The 18,363-nt window shown below is 35.4% G+C and overlaps 3 protein-coding genes across 9 annotated transcripts; all 3 read right to left on the reverse strand.

Annotated features, from left to right (window-relative positions):
- Positions 1-1,535: 1,535 nt before the first annotated feature.
- On the reverse strand, positions 1,536-4,918 carry LOC107961898 (violaxanthin de-epoxidase, chloroplastic). Of its 4 annotated transcripts, none has more exons than XM_041104154.1 (6): positions 4,681-4,918; positions 3,794-4,117; positions 3,493-3,641; positions 2,890-2,986; positions 2,399-2,790; positions 1,536-2,166 (listed from the first exon to the last, which is right to left on the reverse strand). In XM_041104154.1, the coding sequence occupies exons 2-6, from the start codon at positions 4,079-4,081 to the stop codon at positions 1,653-1,655; spliced, it is 1,440 nt and encodes a 479-aa protein (XP_040960088.1). In that variant the 5' UTR covers positions 4,082-4,117; positions 4,681-4,918; the 3' UTR covers positions 1,536-1,652. The 4 variants fall into 4 exon arrangements, with proteins under 4 accessions (XP_040960088.1, XP_016753557.1, XP_016753559.1 ...); XM_016898068.2 differs by having other exon boundaries at positions 3,493-3,665; XM_016898070.2 differs by having other exon boundaries at positions 3,493-3,665; positions 3,794-4,109; positions 4,681-4,892.
- Positions 4,919-6,996: 2,078 nt separating this feature from the next.
- On the reverse strand, positions 6,997-9,641 carry LOC107961899 (uncharacterized). Its single transcript, XM_016898071.2, has 5 exons — positions 9,168-9,641; positions 8,639-8,689; positions 8,108-8,241; positions 7,565-7,665; positions 6,997-7,481 (listed from the first exon to the last, which is right to left on the reverse strand). The coding sequence occupies exons 1-5, from the start codon at positions 9,534-9,536 to the stop codon at positions 7,300-7,302; spliced, it is 837 nt and encodes a 278-aa protein (XP_016753560.2). The 5' UTR covers positions 9,537-9,641; the 3' UTR covers positions 6,997-7,299.
- Positions 9,642-10,664: 1,023 nt separating this feature from the next.
- LOC107961900 (uncharacterized) lies at positions 10,665-14,349 on the reverse strand. 4 transcript variants are annotated; one of them, XM_016898074.2, is made up of 8 exons: positions 13,716-14,349; positions 12,867-13,149; positions 12,556-12,718; positions 12,159-12,339; positions 11,979-12,059; positions 11,706-11,813; positions 11,296-11,565; positions 10,665-11,035 (listed from the first exon to the last, which is right to left on the reverse strand). In XM_016898074.2, the coding sequence occupies exons 2-8, from the start codon at positions 13,123-13,125 to the stop codon at positions 10,937-10,939; spliced, it is 1,161 nt and encodes a 386-aa protein (XP_016753563.1). In that variant the 5' UTR covers positions 13,126-13,149; positions 13,716-14,349; the 3' UTR covers positions 10,665-10,936. The 4 variants fall into 4 exon arrangements, with proteins under 4 accessions (XP_016753563.1, XP_016753561.1, XP_040960090.1 ...); XM_016898072.2 differs by having other exon boundaries at positions 12,825-13,149; XM_041104156.1 differs by having other exon boundaries at positions 12,867-13,152.
- Positions 14,350-18,363: the final 4,014 nt, after the last annotated feature.

Raw genomic sequence — 18,363 nt, forward strand, 5'->3', positions numbered from 1 at the left:
TTGTGTTCTCATATCATATTAATAAAGGTTCATAAGTGTTAGAAAACACTCTAAAAATCATTAAAAGTGACTTTTTTATAATTATAATTATAATTATAATTACTATGTTTTACAATAAGTTCTGCGAATTTTAAAAAAAATCACGACCGCGATACCCGCAGTGACATCAATAGCGTCCATTATGTCTGCAACCGCGATAAACGCGACGCAACCGAAAACGCGACCGCGACCGCAATTTAAATCCCTGGTTTACCCTTCTTTTTGCTAATAATTTGGGCAATTAATGGTTTATCGATTGAGCTTTCCTAAGGTCGAATGAGCCTCAAAATTATTTATTTAGCATGTAATGATTGCATTTAATGGAATGTTTGAATGTTTAATTGATTTAAATTACAATATTATGATAGTAATTACTCCGGCAACAGATGTAGCACCCCGCAGCTCGGATTGACGATCGGGTCGAATGAGGGGTGTTATAGAAGTAACTTCAGAATATGACAGGGTTCTGAGGTTATCTTCACTTTGGAGACATTTCGGAGAACTTAACTTAGTGAAACAAATATGTAGGTAGTTCATAAGTTTCCTCTTAACCTTTTCTTGTAACATGAAGCACATTTCCCTTCTTCTTTCATAAACGTAGTGGACTTTTACTCACTCTTCACTATCACCATTATGATAGAGTATTAATGCCTTTGTAACTGAAAACTCCCTCTTTATTCTTATTTAATGTCAGCTTTGTAACTCCCTTCTTGAGGCATAATATATATGAGCCTTTCACGACTGGTGAAAAGATTTTTTTGGCATTTTGACATTTTGAGTCCCAAAGTCTCTCTTTAAAACTCTCTTCTTATTCCCTTACCCAGTTTTATTCTCAGCCACTCACAGCCTTCCTTCACTTTACAAACCATCACTTATTGTTGGGTTTAGTGTTACAAGATCTTCTCCAATATTTCTTTTTGCCTTCTTCCAATACATTTCGTTTACTTTATTTCAACACTTTATAAGAAACCTCTACAATATTTTACAAATAATTAAAATTAATAAATGCATTAATATGTAAAAATTGTTGAACTTGAATGCTTAGTTCGGATTGGATCTTGATTGAGATGATTAGAGGAGTGATTATAAAAATTGGATATTTTGTTGAAGACTGTCAATCCTTTTACTAATACTGGGAAGTCTTTACAAGGACCCGACTCGCATCTGTGTACTATCGTTAGAGGCAGATCATTTAAGCTACTTGTGATCTTTATGAAATCTTGAATAATTCACTCGGATCAGACTTCTCATCTTTGATTTGCAATAATCGAATCCCAAGGTTTGGGGTTGCTATGTGTTTTGATCTATAGATATCTAGTTGTTGCGTTTAGATCGACTCTTTTCGATCTTGGTTGATGTTTTGCATATTACATGTATACATATTTATGATGTTGTATTTTTATTCCGTTGAGCTGTTTGATAATTGATTCTTGATGATCTTTACTTAGATCTTATTTAATATCATGAATATGCATATGTTTAGAAAAACAAGTAGCTGAATGAATATTTTTTGAACTGATTTGAGCCTCCATGTGAATAACGGAGATATAAGCTATACAGTTTCTAAAACAAAACGATGTAATTTAACTGTGGTGAATTACTTGTGAAACAATCTATCTTAGTTTCCTGATCGGAAGTGCTTCCCCGAAGAGTTTCTCGACTTCACTCGCTTCCATTTTCAAGTCGTTCAAAAGTTCCATCTCTTCTTTGCTTAGCCCTCTCAAGAAGTTTTCTTCATCTTGTTGCAGCTCTTTAAAACCTTCAGCCAACCTCTGAAACAATGTCTGTTCGGTCTTCTCAACCTTCTCGACCTCCTTCTCCACCTCCCCTTCTATCTGTTCAACTTCTCTAATCAGTGTCCGCTCACCTTCCTCTACTTTCTTTTCAAGTCTTTCTACAAGGGGAGGCTCTGGACCACAAGAATTATCTGTTCTGATAAATTTGTTGAAGTTTCGGCCTACATTTTGAGCTGCTCTTTCGAGTTCAGGTACAATGGTTTTGGGCAAAACTGCACTTCTTGTGTAGACAACGGCACCACCATATCCATCCCATGCATCATTTCTACCCCGGTAATATACAAATACATAATCATCTGGTTTGTTTTCTATTTTGGATGATATAATATACCTGCATGTTATATTAACCAATGAGTACAAAAGCAAGAATCTTATGAAAAAGGCACAATCATCACCAGGGGTTTCGAAACTCAAAACACTTTGCCTTACGATAGCACCAGATTATAAATTTTAAGCACATACAAGTGAAATGCTTCCCTCAAATATGATTGAATGTTTAATATTCAGGATATACTTAACCAGCGAATGCTAACTTAAAAGATATATACAGGAACGGATGTTACCAGTCATCTTGATAGTGAAGGTACTCATTGTCATGATTGTAAAGAATCCCAGGGTGGTTTGGATCTTGCACGAATCTTTGCGTAGCTGATCGAGTGAAAAAGCCACCATCCGGTGTTCTTATTCTCCAAGACAGATTCCCGACAAGTTTGCCACCTTCTGTATGGAATTCATGTAGTTGGCAGTCAAAAGTGTCAAAGGTAGGATTTAGACCACTACTTATGAACCATTTCCCAGTAAAATCTGCAATGTTGAAGTTTTCAACTAAAACAGCAGGATATGGGACAGGGAATTCCCCTATATCAGATTTCTGAGGCACACACTTCTTGCGCGAGACGGCACACTCATTAAATTCATCTACAACATTGTTCTCAAACAGGTCCCCGCATTTAATCTGCAAAAGTGCTGATAAAAAGCATAATATGCACCCCCTCAGGCATAAGCTGCCCCATCATTCAACATAAATCATTTGCAAGAAACATACAGAACTAACCTGGCATTCGGTTTCATCTGGCCTATCATTGCAGGTCTGGAGGCAAGCAACGTTTGCAGCACATGACGGGTTGGCAATGCACTTAGCAAGTTCTATCCTGACAAGAATAACATTGCACATCGAGTTAGATGATGGTAGAACCTTTATCTTTATATACTTAAGAATGCAATCTAAAGTAATCAGGGATGTAGGAGGTTCGTTTATGAAGCTGAAACAAAAAACATACAAAAGATTGGATTCTGTTCCAGAGTTGTATAAGATATCTGATGATTGAAAATTGATAGTTATACTCATTGGTGATGGTTTCAGGATTGATCTCTTTACGTATTAATGTTTCACACAATCTATAGATTACGAATGGATATATAGATTACAAAATGTGGGGAACTGTAGGCCTTCCATGAGCCACTTATGCAGTAAAGGCAGCTTCTCAGTTACCCTTGCAAACAGCTTTTGACAGGGTAGAAATAAGTAAACAGGAACTACTATTAGTAGGATGTGGTGCGATAGTACAGCTTGTTGTCATGTTTTAATGAGCTAAAGTTAAAACCGTAAGACAAGTACTAAATTTAAAGACCATTTTCACTTAATTTGATCGAATACCTGCACTCCTTCAACAAGCAAGTGCATGTTTTTAGAGCATCAACAGCAGCAGCTGATGGAATCACCAAGTATGCACATGCGAGTAGTCCAACCAATTTCACAGTCTGTGACTGGCTCCATTGTTCTAAGAGATTTGATATGATGGGCATCTGAAATGAAAATACCTCTTCTGCCTTAAAGAAGACCCCAAAGAGAAAAAGGAAAAGAAGAAGATACGTAAATACAAAAATATGAACATTAACATACGAAGGAATGTGGTTAATTAGTAAGAAACTCAGCAGCATATAGACGCCAATACTACCTTAGGTGTTCTTTCATTGCTGCTACTTGATGAAAATTTTCTCTCTTTTCTTCTTGAAAGCTGATGTGAACATCTTAACTTCGATGCAGAATAATTCATATTCGGCTTAATTAACTGAGAATACCTTGAGTTTCTGCAACTAGATTGAAGTTTCAGTAGCATCATGCCATGAAAATGAGCTACTAGTCTCCGGTGAAACCTCTCTTTACGAGTAAATCCGGATGTTCTACATGGAACATTAACACTTTTACCATGGGAAAAACATATTAGACGAGCAGCTTCTGCCATTTTCCAGTATCTCAACTTCACATACAACCTGATTATCTACAATAAATCAGTATAAATGTTGTTACTGGAGAAATTCGAAGGAATAGAGTCCAATTCTTTCAGTAGAAATGTCAGAATCTAACTTTCCACATATGCATATGATCTAAATATATAATTTTTGCATCATTCACTAAACCGAACTTTCAGCACATATAAAAAAACAATCATCTACTAGCATTTGTAAAAGGAAATGAAAAAAAGGAGCAAAACAATCAAAAGAAGAGCATTTAGTTGCCTGGTTTACCATTTCTGGAACAAATTATCAACTAAGGAATAAAACCCATTTTCCTAACAAACAAATTCCATAGAAAAATTAAGCAAAAGATGCTCAATTTCGAGATAAAAATAAAAAGGAAGAGCAAAACTGTATTATAAATTTTATCATTTAATGAATCATATCCATTTCCCACCAAGAAATGCCAGAATGAAACTTAGCAACAAATTCCCAAACTTTACTAGTTTACAAACCAAGATTTTTTTTTCTTTTTTCTGTCAATTAACAGCTATAAATACAAGAAAAAGGTTATTTATTTTAAAGAGAAAGGGAGAAAAGAACAGACCTTAATTGAATGGAGCAGGAAAATAAAATGGTGGTGGGTTCTTCTTCTTCTTAATGTTTTTTAAATGTTAGGCATGGTTATAAAAGAGAGATTGCAGACAGACAGGCAATGGATTGTTAACACTTGGGGAGAAAAAAAAGGCGGCAAGAAGCCAACAACAACGTGTGATTAACAGCAAGTTGGTCGATAAGTGAAATTAGGATAAGACAATGTGTGGAAACCAGACCTTTTACGTATCCCTTTATATTTGGGAATGTCGGGCCCTGTCTTTAACCAAGTACAATTTGAAACTAGCTTCATTTTATCAAAATTTCACTTCTACGACAACAACAAAAAAAGAATTTGTGATTTGACCCGAAAATATTGTAAATGATACATTTAGCCCACAGTTAAAATTTTTATGGGTGCTAAAATTTATCCATTAAAAAAGTAGAAAAAAATGATTTACTTAATTTTCTCATCCATGCTGAAAAAACTAGAGTACCATATTTATTTATTTATTTTCATGTTGAAATCCCAAAGTGAGTGTGATGTTATGTGAAATGTACAAGATGACAGCTCGATCCATACTCGACAAGTCTGAAAAAGATGTATCATTTTAAGAACAATTTATTGTATACGTAATTAATGTAGCATCGAAAAGCTTTGGGAACCATACACGTAATTAGTGTTGAAACGACAAGACAGGATTTAGCTCAATTTTGCTTCGTCTTTTAACACCAAATTAATCAAGCCGTAAAACCTTGAAAATTCATGATAACCATTTCCTTGTTTCAAAGCTTTTATGGTTGTTGAATAATAAAAAATGACTTCTTGAAATGTTATATCAATGATAATCACTAAGAAAAACACGGTCTATAATTATATTTCTGGTTGGCGTTTTTTCCCGTGAAATTAACTTCCATTTCTCCATTATACAATCACATTTTGCAGACATTGATATTTTCTGCTCATCCAATAATAACTGGAAAAGAGCATGGAAGTTACTCCGGGTTAAAACCTTACATTTCTTAAGTTACAAGTAAAAGAAATTACAGTAGTAGAACCCACATATGTTCTTGAATCAACCTTGCTTAGAATTATGTTTTGTCTAGCCTAAAAGACTTAGTTAAGGTTCTTATAGTGGTAATAGTACTAGTGCTCATCCTTGACCTGGTAAAGTATGTGACCATGAGGATGAAGAGGAACAAGCTCAAGAAACAACTTCATAAACATGTTAAATCAAAACATAATTATAATTGGTGCTCCAGTCTCCAAAGTTACTCCAAGGGTGAGATTGAGAATGCTATAAACTTTAGCAGAAAACGGAAGAGTCTAGGCAAGGGAATTACCAGTGAAGTTTATCAAGGCATTCTTCCTAGTGGACAGCTTGTGGCCATCAAGCAGATAAACAGAAGCAACTCTCCTCATTCTTTCAAAAGCAAATTTGCAGGTCTGCCCTGGATTCAACATCTGAAGCTTGTTTCAGTGTTTGGTTGCTGAATCGAAGACGATGAGCAATATCTGGTATTTGAATATTGTCCTAAGTAATTCTTGCTTGAAATCGTTTTTTGTTGTGCAGTTTTAGTTAGACTCATTGAAGTCAAGCTTGCCTTAGGCTAGTGGAAAGTGATGTATCTAAATCTCATATGGCAAGGATTGCGCATCCCTGACTCACAGTGAGGCTTGCCATGCTAGAGAAAAGGTTGTACGGTGCAACCTTTTAGGATGTTCGACTGCAGACATACATATAGCTCTCCTTTAATCTTATTCTCTCATCACCTTTAGAAAACTTCTTGGTTTTTATCATTGTTCTGGATAAGACAGTGTTCTTGACATGGGGAAAACGAGTTAAGATCCTAAGAGACTGCTTGCGTTGAGGTATCTCCACCATTATATGGATGGACGCATTGTTCATAGAGATATTAAGGTACAATGGCTCCTGGACCATTCACGAAACTATGTGAAATTTCTTACCGTAAAAGCAATTGAAATTCTGTAGTTTTAGTTCCATTCTTGTTTAATCTTCTATGTTGCAGGTTACTAACATTCTTTAACCTGAGAATCTTGAGCTGAAACTCGCTGTTTTGGGATGGAATCGGAAGAGAGCCAAGTATTACACTTTCTTGTAATTCTAATCACTCTGAGGTATAATACAACCTATATTTATCGGCATTATGTATGGGGAGCAGAGAATGGAACAAAAATTCATCAGAAACACCCTCTTTTAGTATCGTTTTAAGTGATCTCAGCTTTCAGGATAAAGATGGATCTGGAAAGGAAAAAAATGAAAGTAGTTTGGTGGGAAAAAAAACATATACAATAAGACTTTAAAAATATTTAACATATACCAATTGGATAGGTACTCGAATGATATTCTTAGACCTTAGTCCAAATAACATAGAAAAAAAAAAAGTAATCTGTCAAAAAAGTCATCAAATTTGGCTGGTTAGCCATCTTCAAAATAAATGAATCTAGCAAGTGCAGCCAGAGCCCAGAAGTTCATGATTCAAGATGTAGCAGAATGTACAAAATAAGTGAGAAAGCTGGGGTTTATGGCGCGGGAGTGTGTGTTTCCATTGTATACTAGTAAAGCCTAACACTAGCCATCCATGGGGGCATCGGGAAGCAATGAACTCCTTACATTTCCAGCCTATCAGTGCCACTATCATCGTTGTTCTCTGAGCTCATTTCTCCTTGATTTATGATATTCATGATAGTCTTTGTGGCCTGGCCAACAGCATGAGAAGTTTTTCTAGCAGCCCCGGAAACAACTGGTTGTAAAGAGATGACTGGCAAACTAGCCCTTTCTTGAATCATTGCTGGATAGAGATGCCACACAGGGTGAAGTTCTAATAAGTAAATCGGATAAAAGAAGAAATTGGTTTATAGCCTTGGAACTTACACAGTGTCTGCTGGCGAGCAAGTGAACCAATCTGCCAGATCCCAGCTTTAGCGGCCTGCACAGCTTTAACTGATTTGTTGACACCACCGGCAATCTCTTGGCTAAAGTATCAAGTAGCAATTCAAAGCATTATGCACAAAATCATGAAAGCTATTGAAACAATAATAAATAGATGAGTTGTAAAAGTTAAGTCTCAGTTTCTAGATGGCATGATTTCGATATGCTATGAAACTCGGTACAAGAAAATATACAGTATCTTTTCCAGCAATACACAAAAATAACCCAGAGAAACAAAATTTCTTGGTTTTAGAACTGAAATATTGATCCCGGTAGTCTGTCTAAATGTCCCATGATATAACAAATTCTAGAGAAAAAAACCTTCTATGACAAAATCAAGTTTTTCCTGCAAGAGTGCATCAGTCTTCATTTCAAAACATGTTCTTCTCTTCTATTTACATGATGGATATGACTAACTGCTTTTGATACTGGAGAAACAATCATACGCATGCAACAAAAAGACGAAAATAGGAGTTCAGTTGTCACCTTAAATCACTTAGTTCCAGTGTAAGATCACTGATCTCCATGCCTGAAAGCCTAATTGCAGCCATAGTACCGGGAAGCTCCTCTCGTGCCGTATCTGCTAGCTTGGAAAGAGAAACCGCAGCTCTTCCCATCGCCTGCAAAACAGGGGGAAAATAAATAAACATAAAAATATAATATACAAATTAGATCTATGATTATATATATGAGAAACTTATTTTCAATAGTATCACCCACAAAAGCATTCCTTTCTTTGATTGAGGCTGATATAGATTTACTTATGATCACATAATGCTACAGAACAAGTTTAAAACAGCATATATTATGAATACATCACAATCTGGGCGAGCAAGCTTGAAAATATGCAATATTAACATTATTGTTCACTATACATTACAGCCATTGCCAAATTTCATGCAATTCATAATACAAGACAACTAAAAATTATTGTAAATGAAATGATTAAAAGAATCCAGAATATCGAAACAATCTTTAAGTCGGTCAAAGTTTCAGATACAATGTGTGAAAACTTACAGAGAGAGTTGGAACAGTTGCAATGACCATACTTGTAAACGCCACAGATGTCTGCATGTATACATTTCATTGCAATTAATCAATCAGAAAATATAAAACCTAAATATCAAACATATTTGTTTGTACCAAAGCTTGAAGACAATGTCAAAATGGAAAATTTCAGCACCAAACACTTAAAATTTTCCTAATATGCATCAAAAGAATCTATTTAAATTTTCAACCATTAGCAATAGGAAAATGCACCTAATGACAAGTACCTAACAACTACGGAAACCCACCAAAACTACACTAAGCAAGCTATAAACACCACTGTAAAGAAGATGCAATCATTTCAAACTTAAGGTAATATAAGATGATATTTCTTCAAATTCAACTTCTAACTAACTCATACTAAACCCATGGCCATAATCAATAGAAAATCCATACAGAAAACTACACTATCATATATAGCAGAAAATCCATCCAAGAAAAAGCTCTAAAAAGAACTATCCAAAGCACCCAATAAGCTCAACAACGTTAAAAACCATACCGTGAAAGCAATAAAGGCCATCAGATAGAAGGCCTGATCACTCAAGCTCATCTTTTGAGTTGAAATGAAAGTTGGGAGAACTGGGTTCCCAACTCCCACGTTGTAATTTTGATTAGATTCTTCTCCAAGACTGAACTTTGAAGTTTGGGGGAATCCATTGGCCTCCAAACTTGATAACTTCAAATTCGAAATGGTAAAACGATTGGAAGAGCAGAATGGGATGAAAGAAGGAGAGGGTTTTGTAGAGAAGGAAACAGAAGTGGGCGATTTTAACAAGAAAAATTGGATTTTTGACTTTGAAGGGAAAGACAGGAATGGGGTTGAAGTATTTGCTGTGGGGTTTGCGTTTAAAGAGAGATTGAGTTTCATTTGAGGGAAATCTGGGAGAAGAGAAATGAAAGAGAGTGAAAGGTTTGAAAGTGAAAAAGTCGAGGTTACTAATGGTGTCTCTGTATCTGTGCACCAACGGTCTATACGGTGGTCGTTGCAGTTGTTGTTTTACTTCACATTTGGGCCAATGGTGTTGAAAGGGCTGAGCTGAGCTGGTTCGAGTTGGATTCTAGTTTGGGCTCAGGTTTCACGATTAGTCCAGATCCAATGGCTGAGTTGGTTTAGGATTTTATGTCCGGATTTTAAATTGGTTTTTAAGTAAAAAATTATTATTTGTTATAAAACAAGAGCTAACCATTTCTTTTGGGGTCACTTACAAGCTTCACTTTGTAACATTATAACATCTCATAAGTTCCATACAATGTGATATCTCTGCCATAATATTCAACAATAAAATTCATAATATTATTTTTAAAAATTTCAACAAGTAAAGATAAATACAAATAAATGACTAGAAATTATTTAATGACATCATATCATTTATGGCCCCTTTTCAATTATTTAATGACATTTTAGCATTTCTTTCCTTGTCATTCGTACATAATTTTGATAATTTTTTACCCTGAACCCCGAATCCCAAATTAGGATTCAAAGTTCAAGATTTGAGTTCCGGGTTCAAAGTTTATGTTCAGATTTGGGGTTTGAGTTTGAAATTTCGGATTTGAGATTTTGGGTAAAAAAATTGTCAAAATTATGTATTAATGGCATGAAAAAAATTATTGAAATGTTATTAAATAATTAGATGAATTCATAAAATCATTTCTTACACGATATATTTAGGGTTCAAATATACAACAAAACTCTTACCTAAGGTTGAAATCAAACTAATAAAAAAATTCTTTCAACTCATTGAATTTGTAGAACATAACATGTTGCAAAACTGAAGAAAATTGGAGCAAGAACAACAGCGAACACAGTTTTCCTTTTGTTTTAACCTTTTACATGCATTTATTTATTTACGGTTTTTTACTTCCATCCACGTTAATTAAGGGTTTTATAACGTGATTTAGACTTTATTAGTTAAATGATCCAACCCAACCCAACTTAGGTTACAATTCGACCCGTATGAGCTACAATCCAAAGAGGGAAAACGAAGTGAACAATATATAAGAAAACAAAACCAGAGAATTGCCATTTTCCTTAAAGCTTTATAATTGCCTGCATGCACCCCCACCCACCCACACATACATATATACATACATACATACATAGATTTCACATTGTGGCATATCACATTACTTGATGCTTGGCCAAGATCAACTAGAACTACCGTTTTTCACCAAAATCCCAAAACACACACAACTAAGATAAAGTGAGCATTGAAGTGAAGACAGGAAGATCATCATCATCATGATGTGGAATGAAAGGGGGCTTTGTTTTTATGTTAGAAAAGGCTCGCAGCGCAAGAAGTGTCGCCATATCAAACTTAAGTTGTCTTTCAGCATGTCGGAGATTGCATGTGTTGCAACATCCTGCTCCTGAAAATTAAAAGAAAAAGTATGTTACATGATCGTATACAATTCCAAAGCTATATTTGCTCATGAAACTCTGCACAGACCAAAGGCTTTTGCATGATGTGGAAGTTAAACATTATCCTGCAAGTATGGAGCATTTTGATTCCAAAACTTCAAAAGTACAGCTAAAACCCATTAAACTCTTTGCACAATACGTATGTAAGCTGCATAAAACAATACCGGGTCCTTTAATAAACTTGGGAAGACGGAAAGAAAGTACTTACCAGCAGTCCTGAAACAATGCCTTTCAACTTCAAGACAACATCCTTGGAATCTTCCCCATATGTTGATATGAAATCAAATCGGTCACCATATCGAACCTTGAGTCTTATGGATGAGTTTTTATAAGCAGTAGACATTGTGTGCCAAATGCCAACGACACTGTATCTATCCCCACTCGTTGCTTTTCCAAAGGGCCATCTCAACCCACCTTTCACATCTGGGTCTAGGACCGCTGAATCAATCAGATTTTTAATGCTTTGCATCTCATCTTCCTGAGAAGTGTGAACGAAACAAGTTTTGATGATTAGATGTTTAGTTGCGAACCTTATTATTAAGTAAGCAGGCTTGAGCAAGTCATCTCAATGGCTAAAACTAATGTCCTTAGAGACCAAAAGGATTCAAATTAACTTACAGTCATAGAAGTTAAGATTCTCTTGTGGGACAGTGCCAGCCTCAAATCGAGACCCATATCCAGGCATGATATGTCTATAAACATGTCACGCACTGGGCTTAGTTCTACCTACACGAGAAAATATTATGTTTCGTGGTATGCCTCCACAAAATTAACAGATAAGGGGAAAAAAGCAGGGGCAGATATGGAAACAGGTAGTTCGAAATTTTCAACTGTTAGTGACAGCATGAGAGATTAAAAATTAGACAGAGAGAGCAGTAGAAGAAGACTTGCCTTGTATAGCCGAAGTTTTTTATCATCTTTTACGCTACATTTACATGAAATGGTTGAATCTGGTTGCGTGCTATCAGACAACTACATAAAATGTTAACAGATTAAAAACATTCAATAGCTAACATAGTCAATCAGATGAGAATCATGACCTAAAAAGTAGAGTTTAGTGGGCAAATATACCTTCACTTGGAATACATCTTTCACCTCTGCAAAATCAACTCCAATCTTCGAGACAACTTCAGCCATAATGTTTCCCGTGTATGCAGCAGGAAGACTCGTGTAAAAGGTTCTTCTCAATTTACTCAGTATTGTCTCTGTAACACAACTTTTACTAACACTTCCCAGGTTCATGGAAGGGCTCCTGCACCAAGTATATTAACATAAACTTTTTGGAATTCGGACAATATACTTAATCTATAAATGTATTTTGGTCATCAATTAGATATTGCAGTAGCCACCAATATCCGGGATCGCTTTGATATCCTTCAAGGAAAAATGGTTACTTAAAAGACTCAATAATGTACAGTTTTTTAAGAGCAACAATTGATGAAGCAATAGCAAAGTAATCAACGCTTACCCTTGAAAAAGTATTTTGCCAAACCGAGCAACCATTACTGGCTTTACATCTTTCAAATCTTTGCACTCAGTTTCAGCCCTCACTTTTTCAAAGGAAGATAATAGGTCTGGCAGAATATTTTCTGCAATAGAAGACCACGGGCTCCCTTTTACTTCATTATTCTCTACGACAATTGGAAAAAAAGAGAGTTAAGAACAACTTTCTACAATGTAAGCAATGGAAGGGAGGCAAAAAAGGGACATTATTTAAGGAAATGATGTATCACTAACCTTTATTTAAATTACTTTTCACCAAGATTGCAGGTTTCTCACCTGTTTTCCTCTCAACAGATTCAACTGAAACTGGCTTAAGATGAACGGAAGATGTGTCCCCGTTTCCATCATCCAAACCAACAGCAAACCATCTAGAGATGGCATAGTTTGAATATATGATTCTTCCGCTCCTATCAGCTTTGGTGTTTGAAGCTCTTAACTGTACATTTCTTTCAAATTTGGGAATCAGGGACTCTGGAGTTGGTGTTGGACTCTCCGCATCCTTCGAATGTCGCTTGTGTGGAGGGATGTAAGCCATATATGAGATATTCAATTCAAACACCTACTAGAAACAACCCCATAATCACATGAGTTTCTAGGCAAGGTTACTAATTAATAACACAAGTCTTAACTAATTGATAGAATACTTTTGAGATCACTTATTCAAATACTTGATGTGCGCTAATTTTTTGTAGCTTTTCTATTCACAAAACTTAAGCGAATTTAAACCCAAAAAATCGTCTAAAATCCTACAGATTGCGAGACTAAAATTCTAACGTGATCAACCAAAAAAAAAAAAAGCATCACCATCAAAACTCATCCTTCTTTAGAAACTAAATGTAAAATAGCAGTGTTTGGTAGCAGAAAAAAAAATCAAAGAAATACCTTAAACCTTCACTTTTATTAATTTAGTCCCTGAACTACAGTTTACAAACAGCCTAAGGTAACTAACTCTAAGAAAACCATGAAGAAAAACTATCTTCATTCTTTTCTTTAACACATCAACCCATCAAAGAAAAACACAAAAATGAAAGAGTATAAAAGAGACGCATATAAAAAAGAAGCATAATTTCATAGTTCTGGAAACTGACAAAGAAAATGGGTTTGAAAGAATATATGAGCCGTTACCAGAGAATTCAATGGCCTGATTGTGTTGGGAAGATTGGGTTAACGTCGATTTAGTGAAAGAAAAAGAAAGGATCTTGATTCTTAAAGATCAAAGAGAGAGGGAATGTTTGATTGATGGCTTAAGAATGGGGTTTGTAAATAATTGTAAAGGAACATTGTCCTTTTATTCTTAAACCTGCTTTCAAGTACTTCAGTTGGAAGAAGTTCCTTAACGAACCAAAAAAGAAAAAAAAAAAAAGTAGAAGCAAAGTGCTTACATCAGAAGTTAGTCTGAGAAACTCATTAGATATCGCGGATGTTATTTAAGTTTTTTTATAATTTATGAAAATTTAAATTAATAATAAAATTATATTTTAATTTTTTAAAAGTTATAAAGATATAACTTGGGATTTTTACCTAAATATTACACAAAAATAAAAAATAACCAAAATATTATATTTTTTATTTATGAAAATAATACAAAAAAATAAAAATAAAAAAATAAAAAAAGGTGCAGGTGATGGGATAGGCAATTGATAGGCGGCACCAAAGGTGCCATTCCCATGGACGGCACTACTATAATGGTCCCCATTCAGCTGGTGGGTGGGGGAAGAGAATGAGAGGGAAAGAAGAAGAAAGAAAGAAAGAAAGAAAAAGAAGGAAAGAAAATGAAAGGAGAAGAGAAAAAAAAAAGAAGTAGAAGAGGGGAGGAAGGAAAAAGAAAGAAAAAATGTAATTTTTTATTATAAATTTTAATTTTTTGTAATATTTGTGTGTAAAAAAATTATGTTATGTACATTATACGTGTTTTATTATGTTATTTAGCATATAAATTTTATGAAATTTATTTAGCATGAAAAAATTCATGTTATGTACATTGTATGTTGATTAGGAATTTTTTTTTATGAAATTTATTTAGAATGTTGTAATTAATTTTTTTAGAAAAATAGCATTAAAAATAAAATGATAAAAAAATATGTTTAAGAAAACATAAAATACGAAAAGAAAAAAACAGAAATTGTATATTCACGGAAAGTAATAAAATCCAAAAAAATGGTATATTTAATAAATTTCTAATATAATGCACTGAAATAAAGTAAAAATATAAAATTAGAAATTATGAAATTTTTTAAAGTAATAAAATACGGAGAAAAAAATACGAAGAAATGGCCGAGATAAGAGTGTTTTACAAAATTTTTTAAAAATTCAGAAATAATTAATACAAATATTTCAAACAAAATGTACCGAAATAATATAAAATAATAAAATACAAAAATAATTTTTTTATTGAAAGTAATAAAATTCGGGAAAATAATACGAGCAAATGGCAGGAATAAGCATTTTTTTACACTAAATTAATTTAAAAAACACACTAAATTAATAAATTTATAAAATTAGAAATTATGATATTTTTTAAAGTAATAAAACGCGGAGAAAAAAATAAGAAGAAATGGCCGAAGTAAGAGTGTTTTACTAACTTTTTTAAAAATTCAGAAATAATTAATACAAATATTTCAAACAAAATGTACTGAAATAATATAAAATAAAAAAATAAAAAAATAATTTTTTTATTGAAAGTAATAAAATTCGGGAAAATAATACAAGCAAACGGCAGGAATAAGCGCTTTTTTTACACTAAATTAATTTAAAAAACACACTAAATTAATAAATTTATAAAATTAGAAATTATGATATTTTTTTAAGTAATAAAATGCGGAGAAAAGAATACGAAGAAATGACTGAAGTAAGAGTGTTTTACTAACTATTTTTTCAACATGCACGCATCGCAATAGCTCCATTGATTCGACCCGATAGACACATATCTGATGCGGCTAATCAGGCGGTATGATTTATTATTTGTTAATCACGGGTTTTATTTATTTACAAAGGATATACGTAATATATAGAAATAAATCATGTTATCGTAATATTTTTTCTGTAATTTAACACTATCAGGACTCCTACAGAGTAATAAGGGACCGTGTGAATGGTTTAAAGAAAGCTCCGAATGCCCGATTGATGCCGTACTTGGAGCAAGCCGGATTTGGGTCACTAGCATTGATCCGGACCTCCAACTTGCGCTATGATTTATTATCTGCGCTAGTGGAGCGGTGACGCCCAGAGACCCACACTTTTCATTTTTCGTGTAGGGAGTGCACGGTGACTTTGGAGGATGTTGCAATGCAGCTTGGGCTCCCAATTGACGGGAGTCCCATAACGGGAGTATCTTCATTTACCGATCCAGCTGCACTTTGTTATCAGCTCCTAGGAGAGTCGCCAGAGGACGAAAAGTCAAATTTTTCGGGCTTAAAATTTACATGGCTGAAAGCCAAATTTGGACAATTATCAGCGAATGCCACTGAAGGTGAGTTGATGTGCGCTGCTCAAGCGTACATCATGCATATCCTAGGGGGAGTACTCATGCCCGATGCAAACAACAACAAGGTGCATTTGATGTACTTGCCCTTGTTAGCTGATTTGTCCAGTGTTAGCTCGTATAGCTGGGGCTTCGCCGTTCTAGCAGTGTTGTACCGGGAGCTTTGTCAGGTGACAAACTCAGATGTTGTAGACATGGGTGGATGCCTCACATTGCTGCAGTCCTAAGCACTCTATCGGATGCCATTTTTGGCATCGGTTAGTCACCAACCGTATGTTTATCCACTGGTGAACAGGTGATAAAATATAAATTGTCATTATTTATAGTCATAATATATTGACTAATGTTACCAACCCTAAATCCTATATTTGTTTTTTGTAGGTGAAGTGTTCGTCTAGGTATCGGGAGGTCACACACTGTCCCGATATACCGACTCATGATCGAACAGTATACCTGGGAAGAGGTAAGCTGCTATTATAATATTCATGACATATTACTTTCTATATCTTAATCACACGTTATGGCTAATTATAACAATGTTATTAATCATGCAGTTTATATGGATACCATACCGTAGGCCGGAAATTACAGATATGGTACCCTCGTCTGCATACGTTCATTCCCACATATGGGGCACTAACGCACCAATTATCAATTTCAACATGGTCGAGTGGTATCACGGAGATCTGGTGCTACGACAGTTTGGTTGCATCCAACCTATCCCGGATTTGCCGTGCGAGGTGGGGGAAGTTCACGGCATGAATAAGAGAGGAAAATTGATGTTGGATTGGGGAATTAAGCACCGAAAATTTATGGCACTGTGGAACGATCGATTGTGTCGAAGACCTCAGATGGTTATGGCTACCGAATCGCAACCATCATTAGAGTATATACAATGGTACTATAGTTGCGGGAAGTCATATATACTTGGAGGCCAGTCGACTGTAGTCCCCCCGCACGTGCAGCAACCTAGGGGATCGGACGCAGCGGCCCCGATGGATCCGGATCCTGTGGCATATTATTCTCCGAAACCACCAGAGCCCGAGCAGGAGCCCCAGCCAGATCCCGAACCATCACAGTCACATGTGGATTCACATAGTTGTCGTTTAGATTTGGCGGGCAGTGACTATTTTCCGAGCTTCTTAGGAGGCGAATACGCCTACGAGTTTGAACTCTTTAGATCTTATCCGCCGCAGTACGGCATGCCAGGCCCGTCTGACCCGTATCCGTAGCATCATAGGACTCCTTCTGGTTCAAGTTCGTCAATGCCGAACGAGCCACAGGATTTTTCCTCTATGTTTGCCACACCCGCACCTGCGCCGAATGATGATGTTGGTCGTCGCCCAGAACGTGATCGTCGACCTCCGAATAGGTATACCCCTAGGACCACACCATCGAACCATAAATTTTAAGGGTTTAATGCACTTTTTGTACATTACGAAGTTTGTATTCTTTTTGTATAAATTTACTATTTCTAATTTAATCTTTTCTTACTTCTGAACTTTTTTGTATAAATTTAATTATTCTATTTTTGCATTATATTAAAGCTGAATCCAATTATAAATGCCTCCATTTTCGATATAATTTTAATAATTCCAAATGCGCACATGGTATTTTATAACTTAATTTGGATGCAATTTGGATACAATTTAAGCATAAGCATAAGCTGAATAATAAAAATTATTTCAAATGAATTATACTTTTTATAACACTATACATAAAAATTTTACATCATTAGGTCAATTCCGACCCAATCTGGACGACTGTCCAACATGAAAGTTTCGATGATGGCATTTATTCCGACTATGACCACTTAACCTACATAATCCACAACGCTTACCGTCGGATTTCTCACTGATGTCCATTTCATTACGGATTCTGCTTGATTGCAAACGACCTCTTGGATTCCTCCATAGCCCTCTGTCTGGGAGAAGCTCAAAAGTCGTTGGAGGCACTTCCCACGTAGATATGTCAGGCAAGACGGGGAACTTATTTTCCTAAACACGCAATGTGCGCTTGAGCGTGTACACATCATCGACATATTGTTCAACATTAAGGTTGACTTTAGCACACGCTGCCACGACATGCGCACATGGATAATAAAGTGTGTCGAACCTCCTGCACTCGCACCGTATGTTCTGGAGATCAACTCCGTAAGACTTAGTTGGAATACCAGGTCGACGACTAATGATCTCAGTAACTCGAAACGTTTCTAGTCGTCGTGAATATATTTCTACATTCACTGACCTCGCCAACCAACGGTTTGCAACAATTGCATCCCTGACATGTTCG

This window comes from Gossypium hirsutum, chromosome D11, assembly GCF_007990345.1.
Source record: "Gossypium hirsutum isolate 1008001.06 chromosome D11, Gossypium_hirsutum_v2.1, whole genome shotgun sequence".
Lineage (NCBI taxonomy): Eukaryota > Viridiplantae > Streptophyta > Magnoliopsida > Malvales > Malvaceae > Gossypium > Gossypium hirsutum.